At 50.8% G+C, this 23,083-nt stretch overlaps 1 protein-coding gene across 1 annotated transcript in view; it reads left to right on the forward strand.

Annotated features, from left to right (window-relative positions):
• The window catches only part of LOC144933174 (arginine-glutamic acid dipeptide repeats protein-like), a 49,486-nt gene that overhangs the window by 16,404 nt on the left and 9,999 nt on the right, over positions 1-23,083 (forward strand). The window contains 15 exon segments of the mRNA XM_078857792.1: positions 194-290; positions 1,923-2,027; positions 3,066-3,114; positions 3,712-3,854; positions 7,329-7,428; positions 8,205-8,303; positions 8,509-8,589; positions 9,994-10,162; positions 11,646-11,738; positions 12,950-13,144; positions 13,995-14,056; positions 15,742-15,852; positions 17,193-17,300; positions 18,031-20,657; positions 21,492-21,666. Coding sequence (XP_078713918.1) covers positions 194-290; positions 1,923-2,027; positions 3,066-3,114; positions 3,712-3,854; positions 7,329-7,428; positions 8,205-8,303; positions 8,509-8,589; positions 9,994-10,162; positions 11,646-11,738; positions 12,950-13,144; positions 13,995-14,056; positions 15,742-15,852; positions 17,193-17,300; positions 18,031-20,657; positions 21,492-21,666 — 4,214 coding nt within the window.

Below are 23,083 nucleotides of genomic sequence, written 5' to 3' on the forward strand. Positions count from 1 at the left end.
CCGCATATGCACTGGTGAATTTCTGTTGCGCCACCTCAAGCTATGCAAAAAATTCCAATTAGCATTATTACGCATTTAGTTTGTTGTCCTCCCCCGCACCGCCGATTAGCACGGTTGGCTATGTATGGTGCGAAATAAGTTATACATATAGTGGTGAATGACAGTCGCTGCTGCTGCTGGTGTTATTGTTTAGATTCTGGCCGGGACCTCGTGATTGTGGACCCCGTCATCAGGAGCCGGGAACTCTTCATATCGGACTGCATTGACACGTACCACGCGTCGGCACTCCGGTACGACGCTCGCACCGCACAGCACGCCCCACAGCTGCCTGCGTTTACTCTACACCTACCTCGAAACTACACTCGACAGCCGTCTATCCATCACACAGCACCTCCTACAGCGGTCTATCTATACAGCGTGTCCTACAGCTGTCTCCAGACCATTCACAGCCATCTATCCACACATCACCCCTATAGTCTATCCATACAGCATAACCTACAGCTGTCTACAGAACACCAGCCGTCTATCCACACAACATTCCTCCTATAAGCCACCTATCCATACAGAATATCCTACAGCCGACTTTTCGTACAGCGTGCCGTATATCCGTCAATCCACACAGCACCCCCTACAGCCGTCTATCCATACAACATGCCCTTCAGCCGTCTATTAATACGGCATGTCCCATATCCATTTGCATACACTCAACAGCTGTCCACCTCTAGCATGCCAAACAGCTCTGTCTATAACACACCATGCAGAGATTTCTTCAGCTCATCGTGTGCCTGTGTGTATACCTATACGTATATATGTATTAGTATGTGCGTCTGAGTTTAGTTACGTGTTTTTTGTGTACATTAGGTTATTCTCTTACCATATAACCACAGTCATTAAAACCAATGCAGGAATTTTTCCGATGTCTCTGAATGAAATACGTTTATGATGGCCAAGCACTGTTAGATGGACCCAGAGAACAGAATCCCCTTTACTTCAGGAGCCTCCACAATCAACAGACAATCACTGTCGCTAGCCACTTGGAATGTCAAAACATTCACTGGGTGGGGGGTGGAATGTGAAGGGGCTACCATTCTTCTTTCGGGAACTGGACCAGTCCTGCCTTGACATATGTGTAATTCAGGAGGTCCAGTGGACTGGTTTGTGCTCCTGTCACCACAAGGGGTGAACAGTCCTATAACCAAGGCAGAATAACATCAAATAACTGGCTTTTAGTCTGAAGTGGCTTTTCATCTGATTACATTTTATGAATGTGGGAGCATGGTGGTGATGTGTGGTAAGTCATAAGTCTCAGGCAGCTGCTGTGGTCTCGCCTACCTATCAAAAGGAGTTGGGGAATTGTGGTGGTGTTTGCCTTAACCCTCATTGAAGGTGAATATCTGTTTAGGGGAGCAGGCAAAGCTGATGGGTAAAAAGCTTTCTTTGACCTGTCCTGTATGTTGGCTAAAATAGTCCCTCGGCAGAGAGTCCTCTTATTAGGTGACCCTAATTCCAAAGCGGGTCATGACGCCATCGCTTGGATTGGAAGACATGGGCCAAGTCAGCTTAGTAATGACATTAGGAGGCTAAAAGACTTTCATGCAGCCCGTGGGCTTGTAATCACCAAGACGTTGTGCCACCACTGACGCATCCACACAACACCTTGGATGCATTCCGGGTCCAAGCAAGAACATCTGTTGGTCTTTGTAGTGGCAGAACAGCGAACATGAACTAATTTCCTTGACACCAGCGTTTGCTGTGGTGCATCTGCTAATCATCTAATTCAGTTAATTCATGACACCTGGGTCTATCCTGTGACCTCCTGCCAGAGACCGTTTGAGACTTCAGGTGGCCTCGAAGTGCACTTAGCCTGGGCACAGGACTAGAGTGGTGAATGTCAGCTGTTGTTTTTTTGTGTTTTTTTATAGGGGTAAGTGTGGCGTGTCGCACTTTTCGGACATCTTTGCTGCAAAGGATTTCAAAGCAAAGTCCGACACATTCTTCTACATCCTCGGATACAACCCCGAGACGAGGTGAGGAAACTCTGGCTCCAGATCTCCTACAGCCTGGGCTCGAGCCCCAGATCTCCTATTGGTGGTATAAGGATGTAGGGTTATAGGTACGGTGGATGTTGATGATCTCGGGCTAATCACTCTGATGATGTTTGTGTTGGTAGTAATAGATGTACATCTGTATTCCAGACATCCTGAGTGTGGGCGATTGTTGGCACTTCTCCGTGGTTTCTTGCACGTCTAATTCCGAGGAAATTGAGTTAGTCTTTAGGCAAGCACACTGTGGGATCTAAATCTTCAGGAGTGTGAAATGTGTTTTACCATTTTTTATAATAGTTGCAAGAGCTGTGGGGAGGTATGCGGGTCGGTGTACAGTACAATGTTGGTTATCCGACCGCTACGTATCCGCCCTCAGCAAATTAACCACCCACATTCAGCGTAGTACTTGTGCGTGATGGCGGAACTGTTATTTTCGATAGATGTTCACAAACCCAACTTTTTAACAAACAGGAATGCCATCTCAACTTTGGTGTACATCGCTAACTTTCGAAGCACAGCAACGCTCTTCCCTGTGCTTTTAATGCAGCTTGCTGTTTTTTATTTGTCCATTCACCTCTTTGTGCTTTACGGTTTCATTCGCCAACTGTCATTTTCAACAAATGTTTCACTTAACTCGCCTTTTCACATCTGCGCCGTTGTCCTGCGCGTGACAAATGTCATTCACTTGCACTGTCTGCTTTGGCTACTTGCAACCAGAATCAAAGAGTAACTCATTTCATTGTGGCACCACCAGGGATTTAATCACATGCTGCTATTTTTAGGACAAAGGGTTTGTAGGTCACTTGGCCTCACATTCAGTTTCAAGATGCATTTAGCAGCGCACGGTGCGTGACAGCCCGGCAGAAAGCAATCCACTGACGTTGCTGGTGCGGTGGAGACTGTGAGTTGGCAAAGGCGGCGGTGATGGTGGTAACGTGATGTTTGCCATGCGTGTGCGTGGGTTTCGCGTGATTGCGATGTCGTGTGGTGATGCTGTGATGATGTGTTGTCCTGCTACAGGAGGCTGAACAGCACCCAGGGAGAGATCAGAGTTGGACCAAGCCACCAGGTAAAGACCACGCATTGTAGCCTTGGAGTGAACCTAGCCTGGCACAGGTGCTATGGTGACAGCATTTCTGTGTGTGTCTGCTTTTGTTGATTAGTGTGTGAGTATACTTAGCTAGTTAAAACACTGCGTTATGAACCTGGCGACCTCAGTTTGATTCCTGGCCCCAGCACCCTAACAGTTTTGAAAGTTACATGTATTCATGTATGTTGAAATTCTTTTTAACAGTACGATGCCAAACCGTGCCAATCGGAGGTGCGAGGGAAGGACGACAAACGAAACATAAAAAGCAGTTATAAAGATACGAATTTTCAGTTTTATCAAATGGTCTTCGTCTTCCTGTGTCTGTGTTGCTGTATATGTATGTGTGTTTGCGTGCATGTGGTAGGCCAATACCAGTGATGATTATCCAATCAGGTCCTGGGCCTCTCCTAGGTGGTCTCGGCCTCAAATCAGTATCTGGATGCTGTATGTAAGCATCGTGACCCGGGAGACAAAGTCGGTCGGGTGTGGTGCTGGCCACCCACAACAATTGCCCCAAAAGTTTGTTATGGCTATATAGGGGGAGCATTGTGTGTGTGTGCACGCGTGCGTGTGCAGGCGAAGCTGCCGGAGCTGCTGGTTCCCCCGGGTTCACTGGTGCCGGACTCTGAAAGTGGCGGCGAGGGCACTGCGTTCGAGGAGCGCGTCTGGATCCCCGGCATCTCCGACTGCGACCTCATCATGTACCTGCGAGCGGCACGGTGAGACGCAGGGATATTAACATCCACGCATACCCATGCGTGCACGCGTATGTGTCTGTGTGTCTGTGTGTGTTGTAAGTGGGGAGCGGTAGTGTAGCGGTTAGCGCGCTGCGCTACGAACCTGGCGACCCGGGTTCGATTCCCGCTCACGGCGAACACCAGTGACGATTATCTGAACCGGTCCTGGGCCTACCCTAGGTCGACTCAGCCTCAAATCAGTACCTGGTGCGATGTGTAAACATCGCCGCTTCACGAACTACGTGGTCGAGAAAGATGTTAAATAATGTGGGAGCCAGAGGGACACCCCTGTCGCACCCCAAGGGGAACAGGGAATGGCTCCGACTCCCGGCCACGTAGTTTTACCCGGGCCCGTTCATCATCATCATCAAAGTCCTTAATGATCGTGAGCAGAGGATCAGGGACTCCGAAAGCACGAAGAGTAACCCAGAGCCTAGGCCTACTGATGGTATCATAGGCCTTGACCATGTCTTAAAGCAGAGATGTAGGTTTTGTTGGAATTCCCTACACCTCTGCTTTAGCAGACGGACAGAAAATATGTAATCTGTGCAGGACCGCCCTTTCCTGAAACTGCATTGGGGCTTCGCAAGCCTCTCCTCAGCGTGCCTAGCAAGGCGATGTTGAATAATCCTTGCCAGGACCTTTCTCGGCACAGTGAGGAGTGAGATTATCCTGTAGTTGTTACAACAAAAAGGCTTGAAGCTTTCGAGATGTGGCTGTATCGAAGAATGCTGAAAATCCCATGGACAGCCAAAACCACCAATACACAAGTTCTGCAAGATATGGGCACTGACAGGCAACTGCTGAAGACCATCATTAGCAGGAAGTGTTACTACCTAGGCCACATTGTCCGAAACGACCACAAATACCAGCTATTAAAGCAAATCCTGGAAGGAAAAATCGAAGGGAAAAAACGACCAGGACGGCCAAAAACGACATGGCTCAGTAACATCAAAACATGGCTACAATTAACAACAGCACAAACTCTACACGCCGTGCTAGACCGGGACCAATATCATCGTGAAGTCGCACACGCCGTTAGGCAGCACTAAAGAAGAAGAAGTGTGGTCCCCCTTCTTAAAGAGGGGGACCACCAGGGCATCCTTCCAATCCTGCGGAACCCGTCCAGTGGTCCAGACTGTTGTTATGATGTCATGTAGGGCAGCCTGTGCACAAACGCCACCCTCCCTCAGCATTTCGCTTGGGAGATCATCTCTGCCCAGTGCCTTTACTGGTCTCAGACTCTGGATCGCCTTTCCTCAACAGATGGCACCTCAGCCAGCCAGTCACAGGGGGTGACTTCTTCCAATATTTGAGACACAGCTCCCTTACACACATACACAGACACACGCACCCACCATAGCATTACTGCCTCCTGCTACGAATTAATCTCATTTGTCTGCACACGGCGCAGGCTCTCGTATCGATCCACTACTGATGTCATAACTCCACTCTGCGAGCCGCTGTCTGCAGGGGAAATGGAAGCAAAAAAAAACAGAGGCGCTCTTTGCTGCTGCTAAGCCACTTAATGTCCTGACCTGACTGAGGAGTCTGGGTGTCTTTTCCCGCCCGAAGGGCATTATTTAATCTAAATGAGGTGGCTCATAATGAACGTGTTGAGGTACCCAGTCAAATCGCTTGAGGGTCCAGGGTTCGAGTCGGGGTTTCAGCTACCTGAGTTCTCATTAAACTGAGTTCTCATGCGCAACTCGTTGATTGTCTCAGCCCGGTTACCAATGACCGCACACAACAAACTATTGTGTAGAATACCTTTCCCATATTATTTAATTTTGTATGTGTGTGCCTCTTTGTATTTGTGGAGAGCAGTAGTGTAGTAGTGAATGCACAGCTACACACCTGGCAAGCTGAGTTCGATTTTTGCTCATGGCCAACAACAGTTGTGAATATTTGACAGAGCCTGGGCCTCCCCCATGTCATCTCAGCCTTAAATGAGTACCTGATACTGTGCATAAACGTCAGCACTGAGGAGCCAAAGGCAACCAGGCGTGGTGTTGGCCAAACCACTCCCTCGCGTGTCATGTCGGCCTTAATAGGTGCTCGCTAACATAATTTGCCCCAATAGTCTGATGAATATTGATGTGTATGTATACATGTGTGAATGCATATGATGCTTTTTTGTTTAGGCCTAAAACTGAATATTCACGAGGAGAGAGCAAGAGAAAACCTTGTAGGTCATGTGTCATCTTCCAACTGCAGCGAGATTTATGATCTGTATAATCTGCAGTATGTGCTCGTAGGCATTTGTGCACATGTCTGTGTATGTACGGTATATGTGCTTGCTTGGAGGTAAATGGTCTGTAATTATCCTATGAGATGTATAGAAATGTACTGATATTTTAGAGGCCTGCCGATCAAGTGCACATGCTGCATTTAGGAAAAGTTTTTTCCACAGATGACCACTTACAAACCATCAGTCCGATCCAAATGAGTATCAAATACCGTCATGGTTAGCTTTTATTGATTCCGTAATGGGATTTGTAAGCAGTCATCCAAGCTTTTGCACACCAAGGCATTAAAAGAATATAACAAAAAGACTTTTGACGCATTCATCAATTAGACCGTATTAGAAAAAGTATATTTGAGGCAACGTTTTGAGGCAATGGCCCTTCTTTTTATAGAGACACCAGAAAGGATTTTTTTTTAAAGAATATTATTTTTTAAAATATAGAAATGTACGACTTGAGAAATATTGGCAGGACCCTGCTGAAAGAGTCATGAGACTCGGTGAAGCTTTTCTGTGCCAACAAGTTTAATAAAAAAAAAACGGCACCAATAAAACACTTACAAAACAAGACCTGCTGCTTTGGGATTGCTCAAAGAACAACAAAATACAAATATGAAGATGATTCAGACTATAAGATGCGATCTCACCAAGAAAATGCACTCTCAAGGGCTGTCCACAAGAAGATGCACTCTCAAGCCTGTTCACAATAACATGAAAAGATAGTTTCCAAAATGTAGGCTACCAAATGGCAATTACATTTTCTGAGATAACAAGCAGTTCAATTCAATGAGAGGAAATCGGATCAGGTGGATAGTGGCATGGCAGAACCATGGTGAATGGTTTGAGCGTAGGTATGCCTTCCTACCTATCCAGCAGTGGATAGACCTTGGCCCATGATGTGTGTGTGCAGGAGCAAGCACACACACATGCTCCTGCGGTAGCGCAGCAGTTATAGCGATGCGCTACGAACCCGGCAACCAGAGTTCAGTTCCCGTTCACTGCTAACACCGGTGACGGTTATTTGAACCGGTCCTGGGCCTCCCCCTGGTCGATTCAGCCTCAAATGAGTACCACCGGAGAGGCAAAGGCGGCCTTGAGTGGTATTGGCCACCCACCCCCTCGTGTGCCATACCAGCCTTCGTAGGTGCTCATTAACAGCACTTGCCCCAACAGTCTAATAAGGCTATACGGGGGGGGGTCTTTGTTTGCAGGAGCATGGCTGCCTATGCGGGGATGTGCGACGGGGGCCTCACGGAGGACGGATGCCTCGCTGCCTCGAGGGATGACACGACCATCAACGCTCTGGACGTGGTATGGCCCCAAACGATCCACGAACGATCCGTGTTATAATGAGCCATGGGATGACGAGCCGTGCTGTAATGAGACGCATTATAATGAGCTGCGTGATAATGGGCGCCGTGCTATAAGGAGCCACGTTTTAATGAGCCATGTGATAACGAGACGTGCTGTATCTGTCGCTGCTTTCCGTACGTGTGCATATCTTCATGTGTGCGTGTATCTGCTTCTGCGTTCCGTATATATCTGCCACTGCGTTCCACGTGTGTGTATCTGCATGTGCGTATGCCTATCTGTTACTGCGTTCCGTGTGTGTGTCTATGTATTTAAGGGGAGCGGTTGTGTAGCGGTTAGCGTGCCGTGCTACGAACCCTGGCGACAGGGATTCGATTTCCACTCACGGCCCACACCAATGATGATTATCTGAACCGGTTCGGAGCCTCCCCTAGGTTGACTCAGCCTCAAATGAGTACCTGGTACGGTGTTTCAACATCGGCACTTGGGAGACAAAGGCGGCCAGGCCTGGTGCTGGTCATCCACCTCGTGTACCATTCTGGCCTTGATTGATGTGACTCGCTAACAGCACTTTCCCCAACAGTCTGTTAAAGCTATATGGGGATCTTGTCTTTGTTTGTCTATGTATATCCGCATCTGTCCCAGCGTTCTGTATGTGTATGTATATCGGTATCTGTATCTGCGGGTCAATGCGTTCCATGTGTGTCTTTGTATCTGTATGACTGAGTGACTTGTGTCCTGCATTACGTGTGTGTCGCTGTGTCCTGTGTGTGCAGCTGCATGCAAGCGGCTATGACCGGGGCAAGGCCTTGCAAACACTGCTGCTCAAACCATTCCCTCGTTCCGTGGACAAGCGCTGGAGTGACGATGAGACTGTACATACCCACACACACACGTGTCTATGTGATACACAACATAACCCTTTTACAGACCGTTTGAGGAAAGTACTATCAGCAAGCACCCATTAAGGCCAGCAGGGCACACAGATTTGCACAACACACACACTCTGCTACCTACATAATGCAAATTAACATACATTCTCTCTACATATTCTAACCCATGTCCTGCTTGCTTCCACAGAAACGTTTTGTGCGTGGGCTCAGGCAGTTTGGGAAGAACTTTTTCCGAATCCGCAAAGAGCTGCTGCCTCACAAAGAGACGGTGAGAGACGCACAAAGCAACAGCCAACGCACCTGTCACAAACACCACCATCACCACCACCGCTACAATTCTAACAACCACAAAGCTCCCTAATTATTTTTGCTGGTGTAACGATCATGATAATACTATGCATCGTGTGCTTCGTAGTGAACGTCAAAGATCATGCGACGTCTTTCGCAAGAGTAGACCATTTGTGTTCCAGCATAATGGTCCAAAACTTGACCGGCACATTAATAAATTTGGATTATATATGGCAAGTTTCGCCTCCTTTTGGCAGACGGCAAAGATTGGGAAATTGTTAACGGCACCGATTCTGGCTACCTTTTGGCTTGTCTGTGCTTTCCCGTGTTAAAAAAACTACGCGCGTTAGAAAATGTACAGCATTGTGTGATGCAATTTACATGAACATCGCTGTATAAAATAACACATTGCATTTTATATACACACCATAGCTAATTTAACTGTAACAGCAACTAAATATAAGATACACTACACAAATGATAGCAAGGACACAGTGGGACAAGAGCACTGCAAATAGCCGCCACCACTATCATGACGCACAATTACAGTCAAAACAACGGGGAGGGGGCTGAGACTACGACCATGACAATCATCATTGGTTGTGTTTCCAGTGAACACATTTTTACTGGTTCCGCCTTTCATGTTATCTGCTGTCTCGAGAGACCTGTGGTTGTATCTCTTGTGTTGTCTGGTGTGTCTTTGTCTTGATTGTTCACAAAATTTGTGATTGAATCTTAAATCAAGTGCCCGTGTCTTGAAGGAATCTCAGAGGGATAGTAGTTCTTTGATATCCGCTTCTGTCGGCCATTGTCTAACACAAAGGGATGCGCTGCTCTGCTAGACATCTGAATGGATCCTTCATCTCATGATGTGATGGCGATTGGGAAATTTTTTAAACGAGAGACATCTCATCAGCGGTGTGAGTGTTTCCAGAATATTGTGTTTGACTTTTCCATTGTACAACTGAGCCATGCCAGGACCGTACCGAGCCGGCCCTGAGTGATCCAGGAGTTGACAGGTTGTTTTTTTAACTGCAGAATCCGAACTGTGTCGCTGACCTAGTCAATGAACTTGTGAAATCAGTTTTACACCATCAAGTAAAATGACTGATGCTATTTATGACGGAAATCATTAACCTGGCTCTGCTTGGCCCTGAGCCAGATTCAGAAGTATTGTGACGCAAGAGTTACACTGTTTGGTTCTGGCTCAGCATGCCAAATATCTGGTACAACCACCGCCCGTACCGCGAGGGACCAATGCTGGCGTGGCTCTGATGTGTCCAGTGGGAAAGCGGTGGAATGGTCTCGTCGTCCGTGGTTGAGTCTTGAAGCGTTTGACGCTCTGAGAGGTCGCGTCCAACAATTGCCAACTTGCACTGTGCAGGGCGAGCTCGTCACATTCTACTATTACTGGAAGAAGACGCCCGAGGCGTCGCACTCGCGCCCGCACCGCCGTCACCGCCGCCAGGCCGTGTTCCGCCGCATCAAGACCCGCACCATCCCCACGGCAACGCCCCCAGCGAGCCAATCACGGCCGCCCTCCAGCGAGTTCTGTACGCATGTGCACACAGCTCATGCCTCATCGTCGTGTGTCCTGTTAATGCGCAGTGTAATTGGGTAGAGCGGTGGCGCAGTGGTTAGCGAACTGTGCTACCAAACTGATGACCTGAGATTGTTTCCTGACCTCGGCTAACATTGGTGGCGGGTGCTAACCAAAACTGGTCCTGGGCTATATCCTCCTTCACGAACCGACACTTACCAGCCATTATGGTGAAGTATGGTCAAACAACCGCCATGACTGACATTGTATAGCGAGACCAACTAGCAGTAGATTGGCAGCAGGCTACAGATATATATATGTACACCATAATTATCAATCCCTTGACTTTCTGTAAAAGTGGTGGAGGGATGATTGGCCTAGTTGATCCCTTACCTGGAATTAGATCTCACGATGTTCAGATTTCACGCCGAAGGCCCCATAACTTTAGTGGATACTACAAGAGTGTTTTCAGATTTCTATTTTTCGAGTCTGTGTAATTTTAGTCAACATTTGCATCGTGGCTGTAGCATGACCCCGGTGCTCATGTGCCGTGTTTTTTTGTTCTCAATTTTGCTGTTGTAATGGCAGGCGAATGGCCAGATTAAATATGGCGGCGTCCTTCCACAGCTGTCGTTTAGAAAAGCAGCGAGCTGCCGCTCGTTTTCGTTTGGTTTATTCTTAAATTGCTGCGCTTTCACGGCTACTGAGAATCGGCGCCCATGCCAGGCCGCACCTTGAGCGGTCCACAGCACCGCTTGTTCTTTCATCTCGTCTGTGGGTTTTGGCTACGTTTCTCCTCCCTTCCCGCTACAGCAGGAGGGACACGATTGTGAAACTTTTTTTCCCCCCGAATATTTTTTGGCAAGGTATAAAACGTACACTTCTTTAGTTTTTTTATGAAAAAAAAGTTGCCCTATGCAAGAGGCCCCATTTGCAGCACGCAACTATGGCAGTGTAAGGCACCACGGCATAAACAAAACCTATTGTGTAACCGTTGCCTCCTCCCTCTGATCCTTGAGCTGGTTCCCCCCTCCCACCTTGCTTTCAAAGGACCCATAACCCTTGTTAATTATTTGGGCAAGCATCCTTTACGACCTGCTATTTATCCACTTTATTATTCAAAAAGAAGTTGTAAAAACCCTGTAAAAAGTTCTTCCCAGCAACACACGCACATATATCTCAGGTAGACAAAGAAAATAACCTCCATATATTTTATAATTCGGAGCCAACAATTTCAAGCACATTTCGTCACAGGCCGTTCTGCTAAAAATGTGTATTTCTCTTTGGAAAGTGGGACACGCAGCCCGTTGAGTGCTCGCTTGCCTTTGTAAGCTTGCTGTGGGAATCTTGAGCCCACTGGCCCTGTTTGCTAATCAAGATAATGGTAATTGTAACACATACCTGTGTCTTTGTGTCCCCGTGACTCCGTATCCCTGTGTCCCCCCCCCCATGTCTCTCTGTGGTCGTGTCTTCGTGTCTCCCATGTCTCCCTGCAGTGGATCTGAGCTCTGCGAGTGAGGACGACTTTGATAGTGAAGACAGTGACCAGGAGCTGCGTGGTTACGCCTGCAGACATTGCTTCACCACCAGTGAGAGCGGCGGCAGCAACAACAACAGCCACATCCATGGCAGCTGCAACCACAGCGACAGCAGCTGCAACCACAGAAACCGCAACTACAACCCTGGCAGCTAGAACCACAACCACAGCAACTACAACTGCAGCATATTTAACCACAATCACTGCAACCATGTCAACTACAGCAGCTACAACTACAGCAATTACAATCACTATCACAGCAACCACAACAACAACATCTGCAGCCATATAAGCCACATCTTAAGTTAACTTCAAACACAACAACCATACCAACAGCCACCTCAGCAATTACAATCAGAGCAACCATAACTACAGCAGCCACAACCATAACTTCAATTACAAACATTGTAACAACAACCATAACAACTATAACCATAGCAACACTAACAACAGAAACTACAGCCATAACCATGGCAGCTGCAACCACAACATCCACAACAACAGCAACCACGACCAACAACCTCACCAGAACCACATCACTATTAAAGCACAACATAAAAACACACAACCTTGGTGAACACAATCACAATCTCGGCAAACCAAACAACCATTGCAAACAACCTCAAGACAGCAACAGCCACAACAATCACCATCAACCACAACGTACAGAATCGTAAACAGCCACAACAATCTAAATAATTAGCACGTTTGTTTGTATTTCCGCGTACGAATGGGTGTGTGCCTTTGCAATCATGTACATGCTTGTGTGTGAGGTCGTGGGGAGGGTGGTGTAGCGGTTAGCATCCTGCGCTTTGAACCCAGATAACTGAGCTAAATTCCTGCTCACGGCCAACACCAGTGATGGTGATTTGAACTGGTGGCCCGGCATGGTACTGGGCACTCACCGCCTCGTGTGCTGTACCGGCATTTCATAGGTGCTCGCTAATATCACTTGTCCCAGACGTCTGTTAAGGATATATGGGGATCTTTCTGCTTGGAGCGATAATATAGGCGTGTTGAGCTATGAACCCGGCTACCAGATAATTGTATTCGGCCAACACCAGTGACGATTATCTCAACCAGTCCCGGGCCACCTCTTGGTCGTATCAGCCTCATATGAGTACCTGGTGCGATGTGTCAGCATCGCCGCTCAGGAGACAAAGGTGGCCAGGCATGTGCCATGCCAGCAATCGTAGGTGCTCCCGAATCGCGCTTGCCCCAAAAGTTTGTTAAGGCTATACGGGGGATCTTTGTCTTGTACAGCGTCGCGCGATTGGCATCACGGCGGGCGCGACCGCCTGCTGTTGTGCTACGACTGCCGCTTGTACTTCAAGAAGTACGGGGAGATGCCGCCCATTCAGCACCAGGCACCACCACCGCCGTTCATGTTCAAACCCGTGCGGGACGACGACGCCACCGCCCCCAACAACCAGGGGCCCGGGGTGCCCGGCAGTGCAGGTCAGAGTTCAAGCCCATGGCTGCATCTCAATCGCATGCTTGCTCGCTCCCCTCTGTGCGTGAATTTTAATGAAACGCTCACCGTTTTCTCCTGTCTTATCACTCGCCCGCCCACTCACTCCCTCCCTCGTTTACTCACCAGTTTTCTCAGGTAATCTATCTTGCCGCCACCCGCTTGTCAGCGCTTTTACCTCTTCATTCACTCGCTCGCCTCAATAGCTCGGTCCCTCATGCAACTCACTCGCACGCGTGCATCATTGGTTCATTCATTCTCACAATTGGTTGCTTGCTCATCTGCTTTTTCACACTTGTTAAGTCTTCACTCGCTCGCCTTGTTATTCACTCGGTTCACTTCCTGTCTCACTCCTCGTTCAACTCCCCTTCATATTCACTCAACCACTTCCTCACCATCACTAAATCATTCACTCACCCACCTGCTTAGCTATTTAGACACTCCTTGCCCACCTTCCATCTCACTAACACACACCGCGGTGGCGAGATGTTAACTCCCTCGCCTTGTATGCAGGAGGTCATGAGTTCAATCCCATATATTTGAATGTTCTTCCCATGGTTGCTATAAATTTCCACGTGATAAGCCACTTTGTCGAGCTCTCATTTGTGGCCAGGTTCCTTCAGAAAAATAGCGATATAGCTCAGTGGGTCTTACCTGGTAAAATAAAAAATAGTAAAAAAAAACCCGCACAGTCATCACTGTGTGTGTTAGTGACATTGATTAAGATTGTTACTGGTGGCTGTTGTATGCGATTTTGTGTTTGCACGAGTGTTTGGGTATGGGTGGTTGGTGATGACGGTGGCTGCAGGTGGTTGACTCGGGTTGTGGTTGTTGCAGGCGGAGGCGCTGCAACTCCTCCCGTTGGAAAACACAGCATGCGAACTCGACGCAGCCGAACAGTGAGTACAGACATGGGGGACACAGTAATGTGCACGTGCGAGAGTGACAAGCATGACGAGCATGTGTGTGTTAGTGTGTATACATATTTGGTCAAGGCCTATGATACCATTAGTAGGCCTGGGCTCTGGGTTGTTCTTCGAGCTTTCGGAGTCCCTGACCCTCTTGCTCACGATCATTAAGGACCTTAATGATGGTGAGCGGGCCCGGGTTAAACTACGTGGCCGGGAGTCATTCCCTGTACACCTTGCGGTGCGACAGGGATGTCCTCTGGCTCCCACATAATTTAACATCTATTTTGACCACGTAGTTCGTGAATCCTTCAATCGCTGTACCGGAGGAATTTCCATCTGGTACAGATACATTGGGAGGCTGATCGATGCCTGGGTGTGGTCAAGGGATGGCTCCCTATTGCTCAACCATGTTATGTATGCCGATGATCTGGTAATTGCTGCTCACTCAGAGGAGGAGTTGGAGGCGCTGCTGTTGAACCTGGAGTTTGCCACTAAGAGGTGGGGCCTTACCAGCAGCCCCACCAAAACTAAGCACCTGCCTGGGTATTTTGTACCTTTGGACACTCCACCCCACAACTCCCAATTGGTGATGGGGCAGTTGTGGAGAGGGTGGAGTGTTTCTCATACCTGGGCAGTGTGCTCATGATCGGCTCCGGTTTGACAGCAGAGGTCTAACTCCGAATCTGTCGAGCGGCATATTTTCATCGGTTGCGTGACGTTGTGTGGAAGCTACCTGGTCTGTCGCTCCACACGAAGCTTCAGGTCTTCTCGGCCACAGTCATTCCCTCCCGGCTAAAAACATTTAGGCTGGCCTGCCTACGATCCATCCTGGGTATAACCAGGCTGTATTATGTGAGGAGCTCACAAATATTTGAGAAATCTGGACAAAGTCGCATCGGTGAGTTTCTACGGCAGGCAAGGCTGCGTTGGCTGGGTCATGTAGCCTGCATGCCCAGTCACCGCATGCCTAAACAGCTCACAAAAAATGAGCGGAGCGCCGGGTGGCTAAAGCACAGCAAGTTGGCACAGTAGGTGGCACAGGTGGTGCATCAGCCATTCATCTCAGTCAATCGACCCGTGGCACCTGGTTCTGTCCCGTGACCTCGTGCCAGCGGGCGTTCGACACTTCACGTGGCCTCAACGTGCACCTAGCCTGGCACAAGCGTCGTGGTGACGTCACCGCCACTTAGTGGCGAATGGCGGTTGTTTTTGTTGTTATACAAGTTTGTATGCAAATGTTCACGGGTGTACCTAAATGTGCGATGACTGTGTTCGTGAGCATAGGTGCTTGCTAAGAGCACTTGCCCAAACAGTCTATATAGGCTACACAGGGGGGTTTTTGTCTTTGTACGCGTGGTGAAATGTGCGTGCAAGTGTGTGCATACATCCCCCTTTGTCGGTGCTTCCATTTGTCTGCATCCCTCCTCGTCCTTTTCTGTAAATCTCCTTACATCCCCATGTTGACCGGTCTCTCTCCATGTCACTTCATGCACCTCTGCACCTCCCTGCGTATCTCTGGTCCTCCTTGTAACTCCCCACTCCTCCCCGTGCCTTCCTGTACTTCTTGTGTTCTTCTATATGACTGCCTGTGCCGATGACCTTCTACGTGTCATGGTGCCTCTCCTCGTATCCCCACACTTCCTCGTGCCTCCCCGTGCGTCCCCGCATGTTAGTCTGCCCGTGCTCAGGCTGGGGAGCCAACAGCGGACGACTCCCGCGCGTGTGGCCGCACATCGCCTGGGGCGACCAGCACGGACAGCACGGACCTCGACAAACACAGCAAGGTGATGGCACAGCCGCTACCATCACCTTCGTCGTCATCATCTTCATCGGCGTCAGCAACAGCATCGGCGTCAGCAACAGCATCGGCGTGGACGGCGGCAGCATCGTCATCAGTGACACCAGCGGCAGTGTCATTATCATCTTCATCCCTTAACGTCACCATCCCATCGACCATACTGTGTTCGACCACCACACTGCAGGTCAAAACTCTTCTCATTCTATCTTGATTTGAAGCTTTCGTGACTGCAGGAATCCATACTCTTTGGTTCTTTCGGTAAAGTCACATAGGTATATGAGGTAAAATAGATCACGACGTTTCGATTGCAACACAAGCGGTCGTCCTCAGGTGAAAAAAATATAATCCAGCAGTGGAACTGCTGAACCAGCGAGAGAGCTGTTACAACAAGGTTATATACGTGACGATGGGCAAGCAAGCGGGGTCTGAGCTGGTAAGGAATTCCATCCACGGACGTAAGCACGTCAGTTGTGTTAATGGGGGAGATTAGGGAGAGAGCTGATTAGGGAGGGAAATTAGCATGAATGAGCTTCTGTCGCCGCATAAGAGTATCATGCCCGCATATGCTCACAACAGCAGTGTTAATGAGAGATTAGCACCATTAGAGTGCAATCCAAAGGACGTGAGCATGAAAGTGCAATCCAAAAGGCATGTGAGACTGAGAGGTGCAATCCAAAGGACATGTGAGCATGAGAGATCTAAGAGAGAGGCATAGAGAGAGACACACACAGAGAGTCGGAAATAACAGCTGACATAGGCAGGTAGGATGGAAACTTCACAGTCAGTTAAGACTTTACCTGGTTAATAACATCCTTCCAATGATTGCTCAGTTTATACCCATCTTCTGTGTCTGTTTATATATCTGGATGGCTTCATGCACAAATCTCTGAAGGTAGTCGGTCGGTTTGCAGAGTACCTCCGTCTTGGAAAAATCTATTTCTTCTCATGCTGTCTCTTCATTGTCTCTTTTCACAACTTCTTATAACCTTTCTCAATTCAAGAAACACACTGTCAATAGTGCTGTTAGTTCTTGGCCGATTGCCTAATTGAGCCTCTGGCCCTGTGCTTAGCAACCTTTATTTTAAAAAATCTTACAATTGTCATCCTCGCTACCATCATCACTCAGACATGGTGCGGTGTGCAAACATCGCCACTGGGGAGGCAAAGGGCAGCCCGGGTGTGGTGGTGCTGGCCACCCACCCCCTTAGTGTGCCATGCGGGAATTCATAGGTGCTACTCGCTATAACAGCACATGCCCCAACAGTCTGATCAAGGCTACACGGGATCGGGAGGGGATCTTTGTATGCTTGTGTGCATATGCCACAGAAGGCCCCGGAGGCGGAGACGCCACCTCCGCATGCCGGCAAGCGCTTGCGTGACAAGAGCCTCTCTGATGGCGAGGACGCTGAGAAGCCCAAGAAGCCCAAAACGCCCGTGAGTTTGTGCCCTCTGGCCCGGCGCCAACGAGCGGTCTCCGCCTCTCCCCGTGGCAGAGGCGTCGCACGCACAGCTGTTCGCACACAGGGCTCAGGGCCTCTAGCCGCGGCTCTGTGACGTGACAAAGACGCTTGAGGCATAGCAAGGCTCTCACCTGGTTGTGTAAAGTGGGCATCCAGACTGAGACCATGTAGCGGCAATGCACCTAACCTGGCTCGGCTCGGACGCCGTAGTGCGGTTTCTTGCGGAGAGAGATAAGCGAGTGATTTTTCTAGCTTCTCTATCTGTTGACTGGCATTGGTTGTGAGTCGATGAATCGCTTTGGTGCCACCGTTCAGTCGTCTTGGTGGGCAGCGGTTGACCGTGTATTCCATCGATTGTTCTGCTCCGCATTTTCAGGTGGCGCTGTCTTTTTTTCTTCCACTTGTGTAGAAGATGGGCATGTGTATGAATGCGCATTATTCACCGTGGTCTCTATGCTGTTGTAGGTGTATGTATGTATGCATGGTTTTTGCACTGTGCTTTGAACCCTGCAGCCTCGAGTTCATATGAGTGGAGAGGGGTATCAGTGTCTGTACTTCTGTGTTGGTGCATTTATGTATGAATTAATCCATCGTTACATGCATTGTGTGTATATATGATGTGTGCATGCAGACGTGGTGAATATATGACGGATATGTGTGTACATTGTGTACGTGACATCCCTGTGTGTGTCCGCCCACCACAGAGCACGTCTCCGCCGGGATCTCCCTCGGAGGGCGACAGCTCGGACGCCCCCAGCCTTAACGACGACCTCATCAACGACCTCAAAGACATCGACCAGGACAACCGCAGCACCTCACCCAGCCTGCCGAGCCCGCCCGAGCCCGAGTCCGACTCGGACTGCTCCACCCACAACGCCGATGCCACTATCGTGCCCACCATCTCCTCCACCGTCACGCCGCCAGCCCCCGCCGCTGCGAATGGCCTCAACCAGGGCGGCTGCCTCATGGCCCCCATCAGCGGCCTCATGCCCGGCAGCCCGGCCACAAACGGCGGACTCGGCTCCAACACCGCCATACCTCCCGGCGGCACCTCAACCTCCATCAGCAGTAGCCTCCTGTCTGGTGGTGGCGGCAGCAGCGGCGGCGGAGGTGGCGGTAGTGGTAGCAGTGGTGGCGGCGGTGGCGGCGCCGGTCTGAACATGCCGACCTTGATGGGAGGTCTGGGATCCAGCCTGAGCCAGGTGGCCATGAGCAGCGGTGGCGGCGGCGCATCCGGGGGGGTGCCTCCGGTCGCGGTGGCGAACGTGGGGCCGTGCGGACCGCCGTCCGCGGCTGCCGCTGCGGCGGCGGCAGCAGCGGTGGCGCAGATGAACGTGGCCCCCATGGGCAGCTGCGCAGTGGCGCAGGCGTTTCACTCGGTGGTGTCTGGTGGCGGTGTAAGCTCCATGCAGCAATCGGTGTCCGTCGTGGGCGGCGGTGGTGCGGGCGGCGCGGCGAGCATGAGCGTGGTGTCGGCGTCGTCCTCGTCCTCCTCTTCGGGGTCATCCCTCTCCTCGTCGCTGTCGCTGCATACCCAGGCCATCGGCGGTGTCTATGGCGGTGGTGGCGTCGGCGGCGTCAGCGGTGTCGGCAGCGGCCTCATGATGTCCCAGACGTTTTCGTCGTCTATGTCATCGTCGTCCTCGTCGTCGTCGCTCCATCTGCCGCACCTGAGCCAGCAGCACCACCAGCACCAGCACCACCACCACCACCAGCATCAGCACCAGCACCACCAGTTGCACCACCTACAGCAGCAACACCACCAGCGCGGCCCGCACCAACACCACCAGCAGCAGCAGCAGCATCACCACGCCTCTGCGCACTTCGGTGGGCATCACCATCACCACCAGCACCAGCAGCACCATGTGGAGCAGGCCAGGGTCCACGCACCATCGCCGCCTCTGGCTGGAGTGATGCCAGCTCAGCTTCTGCCACTGCCTCCTTCTTCGGCGGCGTCTGTCTTTGGCTCATCCAAAGGAAATCTGGCCGCAATGGGGCAAGGCTCGGCCTACGACAAGCCGGGTGGCGGCATGTCGATATGTGCTGGTGGCGGCGGCGGCAGCGGAGTGGGGGGGCCCCCAAATTTGATGGCGCCACACCTGAGTGGCGGTGGAGGCGGTGGCGGCGGCGGTGGCGGTGGTGCGATGCACAAGCACCCGATGAGCGTGCACTCGCAGGGCCAGGCACCGCCTGTGCCTCCACCGCCACCGGGAGGGCACGGTGCCCCTATGCAGGGCCTCTCGTCTTGCCTGCCGGCAAACATGCAACAACAACAGCAGCAGAACCTGCCCTCGAACATGGCTGCCAATTCGGGCGTTCCGATTCCCCCGCCCACGACTCCCATCCCACCTCTGCCACCAAAGCAATCGAACTCAAGCGGTCAGTCGGGTGGAGCTTGCGGTGGCGGTGGCGGCGGCGGCGGTGGCGGCGGCGGCGCCCTCGCGGGCCACTTTGGGGGGCAGCTGCCCCCACCCAACCTGAACTTGCCGCCGCCGCCAGCCCTGAAGCCGCTGTCGGCCCTTGCGCAGGGAGGCGGCGGCGGCGTCGGCGGCGGGGGGCCGACACAGGGCATGGGCCCGGGTCAGGGTTTACCTCAGCTGCCGCCCCCACTGCAGATGCAGGCACACCCGCCACCGGCGCTCACGCAGGGCGGTGCCGCGGGCCAGCAGGGCGGCCCTGCCACGCTGGGCGAGTCCCTCGCTTCGGCCTACCCGGGCCCACTCAGCGGCGGCGGTGGCGGGGGATCCATGATGGGGCCGGCGCACCCGCCCGCCCTCACCCAGTCCGGCCCGCACTCGCTGGGCGACCCTCAGGCTTTGGCTTACGGCGGGAAGCCGCAGGGCGGGAGCGGAGGTGGTTCCGGCAGCGGCGGCGGAGGAGCAGGTGGGATCCCGCCGTTCCTGGCCGCCAATCCCGGGCTGATGTCGAATGTGGGCGGGATGGGCGCCGTGTCATCGGCCTCGATGATGGGGTCAGCGGGGGCGGCCGCCCTGTCCCTCACGGCGTCGGTGGCGTCCGTCTCCTCGTCGTCGCTTAGCTGCGCCCCGGCGAGCCTGTCCGCATCATCTCTGCCACCACCGTCCGCGACGGCTTCGTCCTCTTCCTCATCGGCGCCGTCCGCCCTCCCTTCGGCCGTCCCTCCCGGATTCGGCATGGTGAAGGAGGAGGGAGGGGGCTCGGTATCGGCTACGGGGGCAGTGGGGGCGGCAGTTTCCATGGCGGCGGAGGAGTCGCCGGGATCTCCCGGAAGTCCCCCGCCTCCCGTGCGACGTACCCCCTCCCCAGAGCCCATCGTTGTGGACACGCCGAGCCACGTCAGCGCCAGCGCACGGTACGGCACCTTTCACTTTCTCTGTCTGCTCTGGCTGTCATGTAACATTTGTTTTTATTCAAGTCTGGGCGTGGGGCAGCCCTGATTCGATGGTTAAATTTTGTACATTTCCATGGCAGGCACTAGTTTCCCAAAAGTATAACCACTTGCTCACGAGATACAGAGTTGTGCTTATTTAATCGACCTTTGTAAGGATGGTGTCGATACCTCTCCCCATCTCATGTTTTTGGATTTTGAAATAATTTTTAAATATATCTTCATTCTTCCAAGCCTCAAAGTACAAACTTTCACTAGCTCTAAAATATTTGTTGCCAAATCTTTTTCAGATTTGTGTACATATATTCTATGTTTTTGCTAAGTGTCAGCTTGCAAGCTCTTCTAGAACATCATTAGATTGTTTATCACTTAATGTTGAGGTCTATGAATGTTGTGGGAAGCGGTATTGTGATGGGTAGCATGCCATGCTCCAAACCCGGAAACCCGAGTTGGATTTCCTCAACATAGGTGAGCAATATTTGAACCGTTACTGGGCCTCTTCTTGGTCGATTCAGCCTTAAATGAGTACCTGATGTGGTGCTGTACCTGGCGCTGTGCAGTGCCTAAGTATCCGCACCGGAGAGACAAAGGCGGCCAGGAGTGGTGCCAGCCACACCGCTCCCTCGTGTGCTTTGTTGGCCTTCAAAGGTTCTCGCTAACATCACTTAGATCCCAACAGTCTGTTAGGCTAACGAGGGGCGGGAGGGGGAATCCCAGTCTTTGTATTGGGAGAGAGAGACGGCCACTTTAACATGCGTCTATCTGTCACCGACCCCTCCCTCGCCCCCACTCGCGCAGTTTCACGAAGCACCTGGACCGCGGCTACAACTCGTGTGCACGCACTGACCTGTGCTTCGAGCCCCTTGCGGGCTCCAAGCTCGCCAAGAAGCGTGAGGACGGCGCAGAGCGTCTGCGGCGCGAGCGGGAGGAGAGGGAACGCGACGGACGCGAGAGGGAGGCGCGCGAGCGCGACGTGAGTCTAAACTATACAATTGTTTTCCTAATTTTTATTATTTTACCAGGTATGTTCCACTGAGCGATACAGCTCCTTTTCAGATGGCTTAACGAAGTGGCTTATCACGTGGAAATCTATAGCAGCCAAGTACTTTAAGCACATGTTTCTAAATGTGGAGGGAAAAACCAGAGGACCTTGAGAAAAATCCATGTGACCACAGGGAGAACATGTAAACTCCAATCATCCAGGCATCAGGGTCGGGATTGAACCTATGATCTCCTGTATACCGGGCGAGGTAGTTAATATCTTGCCACCGTGGCACCCCATGATGCCAAGAGCACCATAGCTGCTTTTATCTATCCAGGGGTCTTATTGTCTGAAAGAAAGACAGGCCACTGCCAAATTTTAGGTTGTAAAGTGGTGGCCCAGAGTTGGTAGTCAATATTCTACGTCCCATTTGCATGAGCCAGTCTCTCCGTTGGACAACCATTGTTGCCCCAAAGGATGGTGATGAGAATTATGGGCTGAGGTGATCCCTGACCAGGATTTTAACTTGCAGTCTTATACTTGTGAGTCGAACCCGAGCCCTCTTAACATAGCACGAGTTGGCCAGGTACAACATCGTTCCTTCAATGTCAATAAAATACGGTGTGAATTTGTGTCTGAATGTGGACGCAACTCAAGATGCTGTAAAGAAACTGGGCATCTTTTCTCTGTAGACTGAGGCAATCAGTCATGGATCGGCCTAGAACTGAACAGGGGCATGTAGTCGACAGCACAAATGGCAGAGGGAAGTGTTCCAGATAACTGGGGCAACAAAGGAGAATGAGCAACTCCTTGCTGATCATAGGTTGACTACAGGCTTCGATAGAAAGCCTTAAAACCACCTTTATTTAACAAGTGCATATTATCGTAACGTAAAGCTTTCGTGACTGCAGGAATTCATATTCTTTGGGTCTTTAGGTAAAGTCACGTAGATGGGTTCAAAGAAAATATTTAAAAAACTACGATGTTTCAATCGCAACACAAGCGGTCGTCTTTCCTGAAGGCTTGTGTTGCGATCGAAACGTCGTAGTTTTTTGTTATTTTCTTTGAACCTATCTACGTGACTTTACCGAAAGACCCAAAGAATATGCATGTTATCATATATGACAAACTACATACAGGTTTTACCATCGTTAGAAGTTGTCACCACAGTGTAGCCTGTTATTATTTCTTCGACAGTAATGAAGACTAAATGTATGGGGTTGTGTTTGGCAAGATGGCATTAACACATTGCATTTCTCTCCCCATTACTTAACATTCACACACACACTTGCGTGTGTACTCCCACGCATGAATATTCCATCACATGTCCACATAAACAAAAATCAATTGCATGCAAACATGAATCTTTCATATGAAAACTACCATTCACACAACTGTGAACACACAT

This window comes from Lampetra fluviatilis, chromosome 6 (assembly GCF_964198595.1).
Source record: "Lampetra fluviatilis chromosome 6, kcLamFluv1.1, whole genome shotgun sequence".
Classification (NCBI taxonomy): Eukaryota; Metazoa; Chordata; class Hyperoartia; order Petromyzontiformes; family Petromyzontidae; genus Lampetra; species Lampetra fluviatilis.